This window comes from Megalobrama amblycephala, linkage group LG16, assembly GCF_018812025.1.
Source record: "Megalobrama amblycephala isolate DHTTF-2021 linkage group LG16, ASM1881202v1, whole genome shotgun sequence".
In the NCBI taxonomy this organism is placed as follows: Eukaryota; Metazoa; Chordata; class Actinopteri; order Cypriniformes; family Xenocyprididae; genus Megalobrama; species Megalobrama amblycephala.
This window is the reverse complement of record NC_063059.1, coordinates 36,216,335-36,235,069: the sequence shown is the minus strand read 5'-3', so window position 1 is coordinate 36,235,069 and position 18,735 is coordinate 36,216,335. Positions and strand designations below refer to the sequence as shown.

At 39.5% G+C, this 18,735-nt stretch overlaps 1 protein-coding gene across 11 annotated transcripts in view; it reads left to right on the top strand.

Moving 5' to 3' along the window:
- tenm4 (teneurin transmembrane protein 4) overlaps positions 1-18,735 on the top strand; it is a 261,307-nt gene that overhangs the window by 123,712 nt on the left and 118,860 nt on the right. For 4 of the 11 annotated variants that reach the window (XM_048160290.1, XM_048160285.1, XM_048160283.1 and 1 more), the window contains 5 exons: positions 1,425-1,671; positions 4,470-4,544; positions 5,852-5,950; positions 7,584-7,819; positions 17,314-17,478. In XM_048160290.1, coding sequence (XP_048016247.1) covers positions 1,425-1,671; positions 4,470-4,544; positions 5,852-5,950; positions 7,584-7,819; positions 17,314-17,478 — 822 coding nt within the window. The remainder of the gene's footprint in view (positions 1-1,424; positions 1,672-4,469; positions 4,545-5,851; positions 5,951-7,583; positions 7,820-17,313; positions 17,479-18,735) is intronic. The other 7 variants (XM_048160292.1, XM_048160289.1, XM_048160293.1 and 4 more) reach the window with 3 other exon arrangements.

Below are 18,735 nucleotides of genomic sequence, written 5' to 3'. Positions count from 1 at the left end.
CTTTAGCAAATGAAGGTAAAGTTGTTTTTATATGTAAATAAAACATCCTTAGCACATTAGCTATACCTTTAACAAATGAAGGTAAATTGGTTCTTAAATGTAAATAAAACATATTTAGCGCATTAGCTATACCTTTAGCAATTGAAGGTAAATTGGTTCTTAAATGTAAATAAAACATATTTAGCGCATTAGCTATACCTTTAGCAAATGAAGGTAAAGTTGTTCTTAAATGTTAATAAAACATATTTAGCGCATTAGCTATACCTTTAGCAAATGAAGGTAAAGTTGTTTTTATATGTAAATAAAACATCCTTAGCACATTAGCTATACCTTTAACAAATGAAGGTAAATTGGTTCTTAAATGTAAATAAAACATATTTAGCGCATTAGCTATACCTTTAGCGATTGAAGGTAAAGTTGTTCTTAAATGTAAATAAAACATATTTAGTACATTAGCTATACCTTTAGTGAATGAAGGTAAAGTTGTTTTTATTTGTAAATAAAACATATTTAGTACATTAGCTATACCTTTAGCAAATGAAGGTAAAATTGTCTTTATTTGTAAATAAAACATCTTTAGCGCATTAGCTATACTTTTAACAAATGAAAGTAAAGTTGTTTTTAAATGTAAAAACATTTAGCACATTTGCTATACCTTTTAACAAATGAAGGTGAAGTTGTTAAATGTAAATAAAACGTCCTTAGCACATTCGCTATACCTTTAGTGAACAATGGTAAAGTTGTTATAGCCTCACCTTTAGCAACAGCTTAAGTTCTCAGTAAAGAGGCCGTTGAGTGTTGCCGACAGGTGTAAAATGAAACTGCTTTGTTCTTGTTAAGTAAAGGTTCTTAGCGCAATGAGGCACTAGTTTATTGATTGATGAATGGTTTAGCAGATATGGAAATGAATGGCTGTGCAGCGCACAAGGACACAAGGGTCTTTATCTGCGTCTGGATTGCCACAATCTGATGCTCACAATCTCCTGTCTGATAGCCCCCATCTCCCTTGACGCAAAGTGGCTTTAGTAGACAAAAGCATTGTCGGAAGCTGAAGCTGTCTTGTCGGGTCCAACCACACAAGCTGCAGTTGATCATGGCGTGAATTTCAAACAGGTTGACGAGGGTAATTCAGTCTACTTGATAATGACAGATTGTCTGCAGCGTATTTTGCCTGATGAGTGTTTGTGGGATTCCAGCTGTTAGAAGCCGGAGCTCTATTTGGATGCGACACAGGGTATAAGATTTAAGCTAGGTGTCTCTTTTTAAGACAACTTCTTATCATTGACTTATCTTTGAAAGTCGAGTTGTTTACTTGTGCAGTATCGGAAAAACGTTACAGATGAATGTCTGTGCACCACATGCTAATGAACACTGCAGTAATTTCATTTGTTTAATTGCTGATAGTGCTGTATCTCTCGTTTCAGAGGGCTCGTTCCAGAACCACTCCCGATTGCGGACACCACCGCTGCCCCTGTCGCACTCCCACTCCCCCAGTCAGCACCACACCGCCTCCATTGGCTCTCTGAGCCGCAGCAACTATACCCAGCGCAGTAACCCGAGCCCGGCCCCCACCGATAGCTCGGCTCCCAATGAGGGGCCTACAAGTGCCCAGGATTCAGGCAGTGCCCAGGACAACTGGCTTCTCAACAGCAACGTTCCTCTAGAAACCAGGTACATTTGGAAATGTGCTGTTCTCATGGTAAAATGGCTAATGAAATATCTTTGTGATGTCGAACTGAGTTGAGTGACTCTACATTAGGCGTTTATAATGCATCGTAAGGCATGCATATGCTGGCTGCATGAAGCGTTTTACTCTATTTGTATCTGCTAAAAAGATCAACTACACTGTTAATAGTTAATGAGTCTTTATGTAGCCTTTCATCTCCACTTGACTCAGTTTTATGGGTCATTCCTGCTGTTATGCAGTAGCATTTGATGCATGTTTGTATTGTAATTTAATGAAGTATTTCGGTAAAATGGCATACCTGACTTTCAAAAACATCTTCTGGCCAATCTTAGGCACATAAATTGTAGCAATTAAAACTTGGTAGGGTGACAATTAACAGAATGGAACCTTAAAAGAATGGAAATAAAGAGCTAAAGTTAGCCAATTAGCTTACATAAGGTGTCAACTTGAAGATATTTTTGTCTTTTGACATTTTTATATTAATATACTGATTTCTGATATTTTATATAACTGGATGGGACGTTTCAAGACAAACCAATTCATACTACAAAACATCACCGAATGCTAATAAAAGCTAAATTCAGCAAAGCTATTGATAATACTTATTGATGTTTGTTTTCCCACCAAAATGGTGGATGGAGGATGTTGACTTTTAAGGAACAAGCTTTAGTTAGTTAAGCGGATTTTACAAAAGACTAAGAGGTTGGAAAGTGATATTGGAAAAAATATAAGTTGATTGATATTTTCATTAAAATGTGTTTTCTTTGAAACATTTCAATTAGATAAGGGGAAACATTGAAGAAGTACCTGGTGTATTTCTTAATATATTGCATAAAAATGTGCTGATAGTAGGAATGACCTTAAATGTATAACTGAAATAAGAATTAAATGAAGGTTTACAGTCTAGCACATAGAAGTTTCATGCGGCTCAGTTCTTACATAAATTCCTGTATTAGGCCTAAATGCATTCAAAACACGAGTGAATATATAACAAGAGAAAAAACATTGTTTTCCTGGGCTTTCCGGACAGTGTTGCTGATCTAATATCTCAAGCCCAAAATGCAATAGACGAATGGCGATTTCTCTCAAGGTTCTGAAGGGGGCTTTGTTAAAAACTCGGCTCCTTATTTATCTCCCATAAGCCCTTGCTCTGTTTGCCTCTATCTGAGGCACTTGTGTGGAGGAGATCAGTCAAGAACCTCTCAGATGTCTGTTTGCATTGCTCAGGCTGCTCCTCATGCATGGCGGAGGCAAATCAGCGCTGTCAGACCAGCCCGAAGAGAAATGATACATACTGATACTCAGATTACCTCCACCTCCTGCTCTGCTCAACCTCGCCAACAACTCAAATGTCTTAAAACTTTTACTGCAGCTGAAATAAATATAAGCCATTTTGGACTTTGTGCTAAGAGCATCTGTACATCACGGGTCTCGGATCTCAAAGTCGATCCGAAAGTCGAAAAACGATTTACTGGTGGGATTGCAAAGTTAAAGTATATTCTTTGCTTTTATATGACCAGCAATCAAGAAATGTTGTAGGCCAGACTTGAACCCACATCAACCACATAAGCACTCATCTTAACATATTTGAGCCACATCGTAACCTCTGCTTCACAGTTCCAAACCAAAATGAAAGCATCTTACACATTATATAGTTTGATAATAAGCATAAGCACTAGGAATCTTGCCTGGAAACACGCAGTTTCTTTGTTTTCTTGATGTGTTTGTGACCGGCATGAGTGTGAACGGTCCACTCAACAGGAAAATGAATGTTAATTTGAATTTGCGAAGGGACAGTTAGCAACATAATGACTGATTAAACATCATGGATTTCCCCAAACTTTAATCTGGACCAGGTATTCCCACGGGAAAGGGAAACAGATGGTCACACCAGCCGACATGCGGCATGATGAGAGTGGCGGAAACCAAGTAAATCAGTGACATCACACCCCACCCCCCACACCTCCCTTCTATCTAAAAAAAAAAAAAAAGAGCGATCAATTATCCGAATCCCTCTGATGAAATTGGAATATCCATTAGCAATATCCACAAGGGCAGTGAAAGATGGCCTGTCATTTAGACTTTAGCTAATGGCTTTGTAATGGTTCCCCTCGCGACTTTTGTACAGCGAGCTGGAATGGGTTGGATGAGTCCCTGGATATGTAGGCTTACTGAGCCCTCCCATTGGATGAGAGCCAGGCAATGCCATTCTCTTATTGGCTGCTTTCATGTATTCTTCTCTGACTCCTCCAAACTGGCCTCTGGGCCCCTCTCGTCTTCGTTTAAAACTTTAATTTGCCTCCCAATGCCCAAACAAACGAACAAATGTACATAAGCTGGCCAAAGACAATCAGCAGAGCAGGCAGGCAGTCTGGAACAGCCACGAAGAAAAGAAAACAAACATTTTCTCTTGTTGATTTGAAGGTGTTGCGCCTGCCCAGTGCATGTTGACGGTTCATTTCTCCATTGCATTATCTCAGTCTTCCCTTATGGAACAGCCGTCTCAGGGGGCACGGAGCTACAGCAGACATGCTTCACTGAATGCACGCAGAGTTCCTCTCTGAATGTTAATAAACCTCTGCTTTATGAAACCATTTATTATTTAAAAACTGGGGGGAAAGCATCACATCTTAGAGCAGGATTTAGCATAACCACTTGGGAATTCTGTCAGTATAATGTGTGATTCTTCTAAAAAGTGTTGTGTCAGCCCCTGAAACACAAAGAATGTGAGGAAGTGAATGGAAAAGTAATGCCTTGTTTTCTTCTAACCACAATCATAAAGGAGCCAGAATACTCTAATGTTTATCAGAGAAGAACAGGACGCTTGCAGAGAGGGGCATGGGTCGTACAACACAAGGTACATGTGCAGTAAAAGAACGTGAGCGCTCTCAGGTGGGGCGAGCTGGGTTTCACGGGGGAAAAAACCCCACACAACACTTTAGTTCCATAAGGATGTCTCTTTTTCCCCACTTTCACCGAAATGGTGCTGGTGCCCAGCTAGGGCTGCGAACCAGCCCGTATTTCAACTGACTGGAAAGACAAATGTTTTCAAAGCTGGCTTCATTTCTTAAACCATAGCTCCAACCAAAGGATTATTTCACTTTAAAATGAAAATTACCCCAAGATTTACTCACCCTCAAGCCATCCTAGGTGTATTTGAAAAAATATCCATATTTTTGAAGTTATGAAGCATTTTGAACTGCGAGAGGCGTTACACTTTCTTTGTAAGTTGAATACGGAAGGCGCTCTGGAAGCTAGATATTTTACTTTATAACTTGTTAAATATAGATATTTTCTTACACAAATGCATCGCTTTGCTTCAGAAGGCCTTTATTAACCCCCCGGAGCAGTGTGGAGTATGTTTATGATGGATGGATGCACTTTCTTGAGCTTCATACTCGTTGGTCGCATTCACTGTCGTTATAAAGCTTGGACGCACCAGGATGTTTATTAATATAACTCAGATTGTGTTCATCAGAAAGAAGAAAGTCAAATACACCTAGGATGGCTTGAGGGTGAGTAAATCTTGGGGTCATTTTAATTTTAAAGTGAACTAATCCTTTAAGAGTCTTGCAAGTTTCCAAAACATTTTAACATTCAAAGCTGGTTTACCAGGAGACGCCCTTGTGCTGTTATACTAAACATCAGCACTCTTGGACCTCCGCCAGCTAGATTAGAGGTTGGGAATGAATTGTTGTTGGGTGCTGTGGGCGTTTCCAGGATAAACAGCTTTGTAAATGATAATGTAAGCTTGTTTGATCTAGTTTTGTTTATTATCAGTCTTGATAGACTGAGGAGTTGTTGTTTTAAAAACATTACTTGATGAGGAGATTCTCCCGCACTCTGTTCTCTCAGGTTGTTGGTTAATACAGTAGTTTGAGAACAGTACGTTTAGATTTGAGAGGTGAGGAATGGGGTTCTGCCCCTAAACACCATTTTTCCTGAGGTTGAAATATGTGGAATGGTTCCAAATTGGGCTCTGGATCTGGCACCAGCACCCTGTCATTGGAATATGGGGTTTGTTTGTCTTTGTCGGCCTCTCCACTCTGTCCATTTACACAAATTCGCCGGGTGATCGCATTTTTGTGTTTGCACATCTGTGTCTTCCTCTTGCACGCATGTCTCACTCTCGTTCCATCTGTCCATCTCTCCACCTGTGTGTAGAAACATAGCAAAGCAGACATTCCTAGAGACTTTACAGGACAACTTTATAGAGATGGACATACTGGCCACAGCTCGCCGCGACGGCGCTTACACTGATGGGTATGTTGCATGATCTGACCGCGGCTGCCGGAATCTGCTTTGCCATGCTGCATAGTGGTACCTGTGCACAGTTGTTTCCCATTACATAGTGCTATTTGTAACAGAATCTAACATTTTCATCACTTACTATATGAATTGCATGTTTTTTAAACATTTATTTTTGAACACCAAACTAACAACTTTTCTAATTAACCCTGAATACCTTAGCATTCTTTGCTAAGAAATTGTTCATAAGGCCAAGTGCACAGTACAAGACAGAAACCTGTTACCTTGATTGAAGTCATACAGGTTTGTCATGACATGAGAATGAATAAATGGTGACAGAATTCTAATTTTTGGAGAAACTATCCTTTTAATAGCACTATTAGCAGGCGCAATAGTTGTAGGGCCTCATAGTTTGTGACATTTAAGGTACAAACTTAAAAGGATAGTTCACCCTAGTCATCATATGGATATAAGATCAAAAGTCAATCAATAGTCATCATAAACTCACCCTCAAGTTGTTCCAAACCTGTATAAATTTCTTTCCTCTAGTGAACACAAAAGAAGATATTTTGAAGAATATGGGTAACCAAACAGTTGATGGGCCCCATTAACGTCTATAGTATGGGATGACAATAAGTCATCCATTGGACCCAACAATTGTCTGGTTTCCCATATTCTTCAAAATATCTTCTTTTGTGTTCAGCAGAAGATTCACACTGGTTTAGAACAACTTGAGGGTGAGTAAATGATGACAGGATTTTCATTTTTGGGTGAACTTTAATGCTAGTAATCAGAGATAGGCTTTTTAAAAGATGTTTAAGGGGCATTTTCTCCTTTTAATTGGAGAGGACAGTGAAAGAGACAGACTAACTAGGGATGAGAGTAGGGGACAGTATCGGGAAAGGACATCAGAGCATCTTGGAACGTGTCTCATAAGTGCACACACTCCGAAAAGCTTCAGTGAGACATACTAAGAGGCTACAGTCTTTGCCTTTTGGTCGCAGATGAGTCAGACTTAAAACATGAAGAGGAGCAAGATGAACAAGCTTCTGTCTTGTAGTGTGCACTAAGCCTAAGAGTTTTTGCAAGTCTTTTCTTGTACCTCATTAGGCCAACATGGTTTGTTTCTGAGTTTCCCCTCATACGGTCAGTACAGCTTGACAGCAGTTTTCTAAGTCAGTGACACCTGTTTCAAGCTTTTTATGAGCCACAGTAGCATCTCATTTCAAGAGAACTGGTCTCATCCACAGTGAATAAGCTGTCCTGATAATGTACATCCTGCAATATCCCAGAGCTTCTTGACACACGCACCCTTAAGGTGAATTAGAAGTCACTACGAGGGCTTGTATTAACAAGAGTCCACTGTGGTCACTCGGGCTGTAAATTAAATTTGATATTGATTCAAAATTCCAATATAATGCACCCCACGGGGCACAGTGTGTCTTGCTGCCCGCCAGCACTCAGAGGTGGCTATGGCAACAGCTTGGAAAAGTGCTTAGCGACAGCAGTACTGACCAGTGTGGGAACACAAGCCTACACACTCTACAGATACTGTTTAACATGATGAGAAAACACTTATCACACAGTGCTCTCTAATGCCCAATATTTTTTTTGAACATAAGCAACAGCGTTTTCTGCGTCTCTGCAGACACTTTCTGTTCAAGCCTGGCGGGACCTCGCCCTTGTACTGCACAACTTCTCCCGGCTACCCTTTGACGTCCAGCACGGTATACTCGCCTCCACCCCGGCCCCTGCCGAGGAACACCTTCTCACGGCCTGCCTTTAGCTTGAAGAAACCCTATAAGCACTGCAACTGGAAATGTGCTGCCCTCAGTGCCATCCTCATCTCCGTCACCCTGGTGTTCCTGTTGGCCTACTTTATTGGTAAGTTCATCCTTCTACATCCCCATCCATCCTTAAAACTGCGTCAAAGATGTGACACATAAAAAAGATGAGTCTCTTTAAAACCAAAAGCTGGAAGGTGGTTTGCTACTCTTAGCTGGTAAATCTGGTCCCTCAGGATTTCTAATCTGGTTTTCATCTGGTTTACCTGGTCTGCCAGGATAACCATCTGACAGGACATGAAACGGTCTAAAAACTTCAAACCAGACAAATCCTGACAAGTGGAAACCAACTTGGTGGTCAGCAAACTGTTATACTCATTATTTGTACTTGTTATACTCTTTACTTTTTGTAATACTAAAGATTGTCCTAAAGGCTGAAGATATGTTTTGTCATTTAAGCACTTCTTCTCTGAATCCAAGCTGCTGATGGTAATCAGTACATCTCCTCTGTGAAAGAGACTGATACGACTTTTGTGTTGAATTTGATCTGTTTCCACCTTTCTGCCAGAGTAGTGACGCATATAAAGATGTTGTATATGATTCACTTTTCAATCATTTGAAAGCTCATCTGCAGCAGATTGCAGTGAACATTATTGATCTCTCACATTGTTAGGAAATTTCAATGTCCCACAACTGTATTCAGCTTGGTCAGTGAACTAAATCAATAATGGACAACAGATAAAGTAAGATATGATTGAGCCATAGCAACAGTTTGTGCTGGTTGTGATTGGATTTGTTCTGCTTGGTTAATATTTCTGCAGTTTAACTGTCTGTGATGCATTGTATGTACAGTTATATCAGTCATGCACCATATCAGTCTGAACATTGACTATGCACACCAGAGCTTTACTGAATGTTACTAAGTGTCTGCTAATAATTCCATTATGCGTTTCATATAGTCCCATGAAAGAAGTGGAATATCCGACATATATGTGAGAAGATAAGAGCTTGTCTATAGCGGTTCCAAATAAAGTGTGCCCATTCCTTTGAGAGTAAATCAATAATAACAATAATGTTTTGTATAACCCAATATCTTTTAGAGGACAGCATGAAATGGGTTTGCATAATGTGTGTCTGCTTAGAATGTAAATTGTTCTGTGTAATCTAACACACAGCCCACAAAATAAAATAGTATTTTTTGAAGTTCAAAATATGGGGAAAAAATGAGTGCAAGTCATTTGCACAAGGTGCATCCAAATGGAGATCTCACAGATGTGTCTTCATTATTAAAGATAAACAGCTTTCCAACCAAAGCGTAGGCACTGATAATAAATATGCATTGCAACAGAACTAAAATGAGCTCTAACCATCCATCCATTCATCTATTTTTGGCTGAAAAAAAAGAAAAAACTTAATTGCTACCCTGTGATTCTCTACAGTGATTTGGAACCTAGATTAAAATTCTGTTAGCTGATAATGCTAATTGCTCAGCTTTGTTCAAAATGCTAATAACCACTTTTGCAAAATTTTAGGGTAACCATATGTGCTTTATTTAAGGTACACTATTTATGTGGTGTGGAGTGATTGACCTTAATACAGGGGTGTCCAATCCTGCTCCTGGAGGGCCAGTGTCCTGCAGAGTTCAGCTCCAACCCTAATTAAACACACCTGAACCAACAAGGTCTTACTGTAGGCTAGAAACCTCCAAGCAAGTTGGAGACAGTGGCCCTCCAGGACAGAGTTTGGACACCCCTGCTTTAGTAGCTGTTTATGTAAAAAAAAAAATCTAATTACATCACTTTAGGAATCGTTAGGATTCTGCCTTAGAAGGTAGTATGTAGGTAGTATACAGTGCGGCAGCTTGGATTCTTTTGAGATACTCGTTCCAAAAACTAGTATGCCGCCTACCTAGATGGTGTCATAGATGTGTTTTAGGCACAAAGTCCCCCAAACAGTAGGCAACAATATCATGCTTTCTTCAAAGATGCCTCATCATGCTCAGCGTTGAGGTAGAATGCATTGCAAGAAATGTGTGCCGTGCAGAATTGCTGTCTATGTAGAGCTATTCTTGAAAAGGCAACCGCTTAGGAACAAGCTCACTATATTTTTTGGAACAAAACTAGATACCATTGTCAACATTAAATGCCTAAACACTGTGCTTAATGAAGTCATTGTCTGAGTTAGCTAGAGGGCTAGTTAAGCTCTGACCTTGTTAGGAGCCCTGCAAAGCCTGCCAAGCTGATGTATCTTAATCACTTCATGTAATTATAGACACCCCACCCCATCCTAACCCTCTTCCAAAATCAAGCTCATCTCCCTGTGCACCTCAGGTAAACACGCATGAAACCGTAGCTCACCCTGAGAATCTGGGATTCAATCAACAACAAGGGGTCACGTTTAATTAAAAGCTGATGAGAAAATATATTTAATTTCAAGTGCAATTAATTATGTAGGCCTGTAATTGGTAACTCTAGCTGTGTTGTCTAATGAACCCAATTAAACCTCCTGACAGATGTTTTTGACTTGCCGCATAGTTTTGCTATTTTCCCCTATTCCTTTTTCTGTGTAGTTTGCAAGAACTGCTTCCTCGAAAGGAGTGAGATTGCAAAATTGGGATTCGTGTGCCATTTTCTCAGTGGTGGCATGCTCATTAAGAAGGTCATTATGTCCTCGGCATCTGAAGGTCATCAGCTTCCCTCTGTGTTCATTTCTTAGCTTGCTGGGCCCTCATTGTACCGCCCAACATGCAACCTCAGTCATACCCATAAGACACTCATTCTAACTGTCTATTGACTCTGAAGTGCCAATCTTTTGTTTTCTGAAGAAAAAAAAGCTTCAGAATTACAACCAGCTCAATGTATTTTAAGTTTTACCTTCATAAAAATATATTTTTTTTATATTACATGTCATGTCAACCCAGGGTATTGGATTGGTCTTCTGGGGATGATAGAACTGGTGGTGTTTATAAGTCTTATAGAGGTTGTGGGTTTGTGACATACACAGCAAAATTTCGGCTTGTGGTAGCCTAAATTATAATGAGGAGACTTTTTTGACCTAAATATGGATGACTTTGTAACTGGGAAGTTAGGTCACGGTCCTGCTCGGCCACCATGGTACCCTTGAGCATGATACTTAGCACCAGATTGTCCCAGGGGAACATTCTCTACAATTAGTGTAGCATCACTGTGGGGAAAAAAAAATGCCTTGTGAATTGAGAAGTTTCTATTAACTGTCTGCCGTATCAAAGCTGTTTTATAAAGTCATTCTTGGAAAGTGCATTCTCTGTGGCCAGACTTTATATGCACCCTTACTGGTGTATAGATATTATTCACTCCTGACAGATTCCTCTAAGCTTCAGGGTGAAAGTGAAAAATAGCTTAAGAGTTTTTGATCTACTAACTTACTAATGATGTGCATTTCACTGCCTCTCATTTATAGTCAACAGTCTGAATTTGAAGTGAGACCAGAGGAGGGCACATAGGGAAAAAAGGAAGTTCCATTGGGAGTTTTTGTGAAAAGATGAGGCACTCCTGACTGGGGAAGCTTAACTCTCAAGAGTGCTCTTCAAGGTCTCACTGGTTTGTCTGCAGATTGATTTGACCTACACCTACATGTAATTTTAAGGGCTTAATATCCATGTGTGCTCAAAGAAAGCAATCAACAAAGACCTGAAACTATAAAAATTTAATTTCTTCAGTCAAGAACAAATTCTTCACTGAACAAAGTAGTCTCCCTCAACAACCTTAGACTTTAATGAATGTAAACTCCAAATTCCTACTTTTGCTATGTGTAAATCAAGGGCACTCCTCAGACCTGTCATCTTGTTTATCTCACTTCGATTTGCAAAAGTGGTGTCTGGTACCTCCACATCTGCCTTTCTGTTTTTAGATAAGTTTCTTGGTGAAGATTCCATATAGTCGAATACGAGATGGATGCTAAAGTGCTAAAGATCTTATGCACCAGGATCCCTGCAGGAGGGGTGTCAGAGTAATTAGACGGCTAATGAGAGGACTGAGAGCTGCCGTGTTCAACACTCATCCATTCAAGTGTCTAAGGGGAATTAATTAACCATATGCTTGCTAATGTGCCCTGTCCATTCTATGATGGATGAGCAAGAAATGGCATTTTTCAACCTGGGACTACCCTGCCCATAGATCCCAGCATTGTCCTCTTTTTTGACCTAGGATAAAGCTTTTTTTGGAGGTAAATGTGGGATGGATGTGTCTTTTGTTGTTGTCTGTTTCTCAGGAGGTGTTGCAAAGGTTTCAAACACAGAAGTGGAGCAGTAATGAGCCTTGTGTTCCACTCAGACTGAAGCAGCAGTTTGTTCAAGCTTCCTAATTGGCTTGCACGAATCTGCCAAAGTGGCCTGCCAAAGCAGAGATTGCAGTGTCGTTGTGTGCGTCCAGGCTTGCATTTCAGCACGGCTGCCGTTTTACTCTCAACAGGTCGTGGGGTCTTTCCACTTGCCGTTCCAGTGGGACCCTCATTAAAAAACACCCAGTTTAGACCATTTCCACCTGTCCCTGCTTTGCTCTGTACTCATGAAGCCTGAATGACAGCAGAGAGAGAAAGAGAGTGAGTTTGGATGATGGAAGAGTTTGGGCTAGGCAGGGAAACATATTTCATAAGTTGGACTCTTTCCAACGCACTCTGGAAATCATAGATACCGGGACAGCTCGGACATAAATCATAATGAGGTTTGGTAGCGGGGGGGTGGCTGGGAAGTGTGAGGTATTTTACATCAGAGCTAGACAGGAGAAGTAGCAAAAGGGTCCAGATGGAAGATGGACCCTTTGACGGAGCAATTACTTGGACATTTGGAATGATACCGAGACCCATGATGCCTTAGATTCAATTGTCCACCCCCACTGCCCATGCGCCAACTGCACTCTCCGCTTCCTCCCACAGAGCCACAAATCAACCAGTGTGCTGCAGAAAAAGAGAGCGAGCTAGAGGAATGCCTTACTCGATCTCGGGTGATGACAAACCAAGCCATCTGTCTCGTAGCGTGTCTGTCCGCCTTTGACACAGTCAATTCCAGCGTTACCGACGGGGGCGGGTGGGCCCGGTCGTTTGCATTTATATTGTCTCTCAAGACAGCAACGACTTTTTATCGCCTCCACAAATGCTCTCTTGCAAAAGTAACGGCAACATTTAGACCTTTCTTCAGGAATGCCCAAATCTGTCGGAATGCAATCAACAAAATGCGCGCCCTGCAATTTTCCAAATGGCTATTGATTGACTAAGCCGGAGGATGGCCACTCTCATCTGCCATGGCAACGCCTGTCAAAGGCTTCATCGTTTTTCTGGCCACATTTTGACCATTTAGTAAATGCGGGGTGGCTACCAAGTAATATGGCTTTAATTAATGGCCAAACATGCAAAGGGATGTTAAGCAGAACTCTCTATTTGTCACAACTAGTTTGATCCGCAGTCTGTGAGCCGTGAACTGGGCTTTTAAAACTGCCAATTTGATGCTTCTGGTTAAGCGAGGGCAAGCACATCTTTGCAGAATCTTAAGGATCATTGATTTTACAACATGTAAAGCAGGACAGAGGATATCCAAGCAAAGGCCCAATGAAGCAATTAAACAGAGCTCTTTGTTTTTCTTTGAAAATGAATTCAGGCACATCTTTCCCTCTGTAAACACCACTTCAGCCAATCAGCTCCTACTCAGTGAGGCATTGCTCTCTTAGTTTCATTATTAATGATAAAACTGGTGTACTCACCATCCCCCCAACACCAACACTAATGAACATGTATCTCCACTACTTTGTTCTATTTCTAGTTATTTTCTTTGTTTTATTTTGAAATAAAAGATCCTCCAACAACCTACAACAACACCCAACACCAGGAAATGAATTTTATGATGCTAAAAAATGAATTGATGGATTGCTTTGTTTCTTTTTGTTTGCAGTGCCAGAAATGTCTTGATTCTTTGAGATAAAGTTCAAGCCTGTCTTATTTATTATGTGGTTGGACTTTATATACCTACAAAGGGCTTGATAGTCAATGTTATTTAACAGGGTGTGTAGGTTATGAGCATTGCCTTATGAGCATTGTCTTGTAAACACCTTGTACTGTTAAAGTTTTTTCGTTATTTTTGTTTTGGTATTCTTTAATCTGTGAATCTGCTGAATAATTTTAGTGTTCCGTCACACAGAAATCAAGATTGAGTGGAGGTCTGGTAATTATGCCAGCTATATGTTTCTTTCAGAAATGTTTTGACAGAAGAATAAATCATTCATTTAGACCTTTTCTCACCCTGATTGAGACAAGATATTTGCTGCCACACAAAACAAATACATTGTCACCTCTCCGAAATATTGAGTGGAGCGGAAAAGTAATTTTAGCCCTGAATTGTCACTACAGGTTGTCAAGAGAGTGTGGCAGAGAAAGCCACTTGTGCAATTTGAAACCAGCTCTGTACTTATGAAGGAGAAACGGGAACTCATGTAGGGAAAGAAATGGAGCATAAGAAAGAGACAAGGCTCGAGATCATTTGTTTTATCTACTCCGACACTGCCATAGTCCGCCATAGTTTGTGCCGGCAGCAGTTGTCTTACATACTTTGGCTGCATCCCAATATGTATACTATCAGTACTATAAGATGCATTATAAGATTGTCTCATACCAGTTCATAGTGCATTGATATTAGTCTGCCAAAAGTGCCTGGATGCTATACTATTTTTAAATCATGCTTTTTGGGCTAAAATTGCCCACAACACCTTGCACTATGGAAGAGGTGGAGTTTTTGAGGGTTCTCCTTCAATTTCTGGCCCTGTCCAATATGGCACACTTCATGTGATCTTGTGGACTTACAATGGACACCACTTGCGTGTGTCTGTTAAGACGGCAGGGTGTCCCAATTGTTAGGTTTCAGAAGGGTGCTCGCGAGCACCCCTTTGCAACCGATATGCACCCTCGATGATTTCTACCCGAGAGTCAAAGCGGTATTAAGTCAAGAAAGTGTAGACTCAGAGAAAGATTGCGAAGGCTTAAGGCCGGTTCACATCAAGAACGATAACAATAAAGATAACTATATTTGCGTCAACACCAATGAATGATAGTGGTCTGTTTATTCTAAGCTCACACACTGTGTTTTTGCTGTTCTTGTTGCATTTGCACAGCTTTACCCAACAGTTGTCCTCAGCATGCTATATTTCGAGTGAAAAGCTAGCATAATCGATCTAATTTTACAGTGAATTTAGCTGAGGAAGTCAATATAGTGAAATAAAAACAACACCTTGTCTTTTTCACTGCAACTTCAAAGGAAGCAAGACAATGTTGTCGAAACTAGCACTGGATACCTGAGGTAATTTTATTTTACACTGTTTGCTAGCCTGGCATATATCATTAATACTTCTCAACATTTATTCTGAGGTTATGACCGATTGTTTTCTATATATACATGTTTTTTTTGTTTTTTTTAAGTATTCATAAAAGGAGGGTTGGCTTGTCAAACAGTGGTGGCTTTTTCTGGACCTCGGCAATTAACTTCTCTGCAATGTCGTCTGCCGTTTTAAATGTGCGACCCCCTAAATTAGAATGGATTCTGATTGGCTGTCAGTGTTTTATCGTTCAACATTGTTCTGAAAGTGTTCCTAACAATATTGTTTCACTATATCGTTATCGTTATAGCTGTGGTGTGAACTGTGTTATTCTTTTGTATTTAGAATGATTTTTAGAACTATATTTTTATTGTTATCTTTATAGTTGTTATTCTTGGTGTGAACGGGCCATTTGGGACAGGGCCTTTAACTTACAAGGTATTCCAACCAATAGTAGAGCCAGTGTTGCTCTATTAGGCTGGTCTGAATGCTCAAACAAAGATGTTTTGATACTGTAGCACCACCAAATCACAGTGTTTACAGTTTTGGGGGGGAATAACCATATGAATAACATGATTATAGGTGTCTCTGTATGCAAAACTTTGGTAGCAGAAAATGTTTTAACATCAAAAAATGGCAATGATCAAGTAATAATGAATTGTATTTAATTTAGCTACATACTAACATTAACGTGCAAACACAAACAAAGTTTGATGCATGTTAGTGAATCCTGTTTTACCGCATACTCATCAGTGTGTACTTTTCAATTACCAGTAAACTACATAGCTTTAGTGTGAATTGGTATGCAGCAGCTTCACAAGCTTAATTGAATTATTTGGTTATTTACATCATGTGCTTAGAACTTCCATTCAAACTGTGCAAGAAAGCGCTCCAAGGCCTTTTGTTGGCATTTTATCTGCTGACTGAAGACTTCCAGGACAAGGTTTTGCCTGGCTAAGCTGGTCCTGACCATTCTTGTCCTGGTGATCCATCATGCCTGGCCCCTCCTTCCCTGTTCACTGCGCCATCAGAGTTCATCCCAATGGTTACTTCTTTTGTTGACCTTGTGAAATATCGCTGTGTCTTCTGGTGCTGCTCATGCATTCATCCGTACCTCTTGTTGTGTTCCTGCTGACTTTATCATTTCCTTGTCTCTTTAGCCATGGGGGGTATTAGCAAGCTAATGGGGATGAAAAGAAAAGTTGCCCTGTGGGCTTTGGCTTTTCTGCCTGTGGGTTGTTCAAAATGTTTTTTTTTTATTTTTATTTTTTTTATATTATTATTTTTGCCCTTAAGGATGGGGGCTGATGTTTTTTGTTGTTGTTTTGTTTTAGTTTGTGTTTACAAAGTGTCATGAAATGTACACTACCACTCAGTTATTATCAGTTGTTATTATTGGTGCTCAATTGTTAATAATGGTTCTTATTATTATCAGTGTTGAAATTTTTGTGGAAATCATGATACATTTTTCTAAGAATCTTTAATAAATAGAAATAACAGCATTTATATGAAATAGAAATCTTTCTTAACAGTTATTATTTCATTACTGCCACCTTTAATCATTTGATTTTTTTTTTTAATCTTACTTGCCCCAAGCAGTCTATTTAGGGTAACTAAGATAATAAGTTTTTTTTTTTTTTTGGGGTGGTATTACTTGATTATTGCTTTTATTCAATAAGGAGACATTAAATGTATCAAAAGTGATCAAAATATTTCTTGAGCACCAAATCAGCATATTAGAATGATTTCTGAAGGATTTCTGTGACACTGAAGACTGGAGTAATGATGCTGAAAATTCAGCTTTGCCATCACGGGAATAAATTATAGTTTAATTGTTTTCTTATGGTAATATATTTTAAACATATTTCACAATATTACTGTTTTACTGTATTTTTAATCAAAGAAATGCAGCCTTGGTGAGCTTAAGAGAATACTTTATGTACTTTATACTGTACAAATTTAACAACATCAATGACGTCATTATTAATCTGCACATACTGACATATTAATCTGCAGTCTGCTTTGGTTCTCTTGGTGCTCTTAAACTGCCAAAGATTAATCATGTCAAAACACATTTGTTTTCTTACAGCCTTGGTTTAATTACCCCACAGCCTTCAGGATGTTAATTTTCTGATGCAGTGTCTATAGTATTCCTTAGTGAATCTAATTTAATTACAATAATGTACACCAAGGCACATGCTCAGGAATCACTGCTCCAACACACGTAAATTTACCATCTGCTGCTGCTCTTTCTCTGCAGCCATGCACCTCTTCGGTCTCAACTGGCATTTACAGCCAATGCAGAGGCAGATATATCAGCTGACGGAAGACAACACGAGTGGCCTACATCTGCCCACAGATTTGGGCTTGCCGCCTCTGGGCAACACGGGTTTAGAGTTTCCGGATCGAGGAAGCAAAGATGATGGTATGTCCAAACCTTATGGTTTAAAGTCAACATGAAATCACAAATGAGTGTTTACTTTTCAAATGCTTGTTCCTGGTGGTTTTGTGCATGTGTCATTCAGTATGTTTACATGGACGACAATATTCCTATTTTAGTCGCATTATCAAAGTGCATTATAGACATGTACATAACGTTGTGTGGGGATTTTCGCCTCATTTTGCGACAAGACACATATACACAAGGCAGTGGTCAACTGTTTGACGGCAAACAAGAGAGCATAGCTTCAAGCAAGAATGCACAAATCAAATTCTTCTCATCTCATATCATATCTAGTACCTCAGAGTTTGTTGCGGTGGCATGAATGAAATGTTGCCAAATTAAAGTACAGAGGAGGCCTGTTTCTGGAGAATTTGTATCCGCCATCGTCTATTTGCACATATAGCATGACAAATGATTAACTGCATTTGGAACATCCAAAACTGTATATGGCACCATAACAAAGACGAACTGTATGTTGATATGTGAAATTCTGGAGGGAACGTCGGACGTGTGGCATGGGGACGTAATGCCATGTGCCATTAATCGATCTATGTTCTATAACATCTAAAACGGGAATATGAAAGGAATATTCTAAAAGCACCTTAATCAGAATATTGTCTTATTCAGAATAAGGTCAATAATTGGATTACTGCTGTCCATGTAAACGTAGTCATTGTCGTGTGTTATTCTGAAGTTATTCACATTTGGATTCGGCTTTGAGCAGCCACTGCAAAAAAAAGTGGTGTAGAAACATTTTTGACTCAGAAGTTATTGTAAATTTGTAAATTAAAAAGAAACTGCAAGCAAAACATTGAATTAAATGCAACATTTTAAAGTAGAATCACTGAAATGGAATTTTCTTGTAAAATGTACTTCAATAATCTCTATTTAGAACTTTGAAAAGTTTCTGTTTCACTTGGATACATGGATTGTTAATGCCATTTCATGTTGACTTGTTGAGATTTGTCTAAAAGTGATCCTTATTAGGGTGCAGCCCTGATGTAAAAAGGCAAGTTTGGTTGGAAAAAAATAAAAAGTTCTTCCAGCCTTGATTAACCTTAAACTTTTTTTTTTTTTTTTTTTGGCCAAGCGTTTGAACTCATGCCCTTCAGTCATCTCATATCCGACAACACATTCCAACATTTCAAGCTAATTTCCTGCCAGATTCGCATGAACTCATCTCCCGCTAATTTCGCTGCACGCTGGCCAGTATTATAACGTCTTATTTTTGATTTTCAA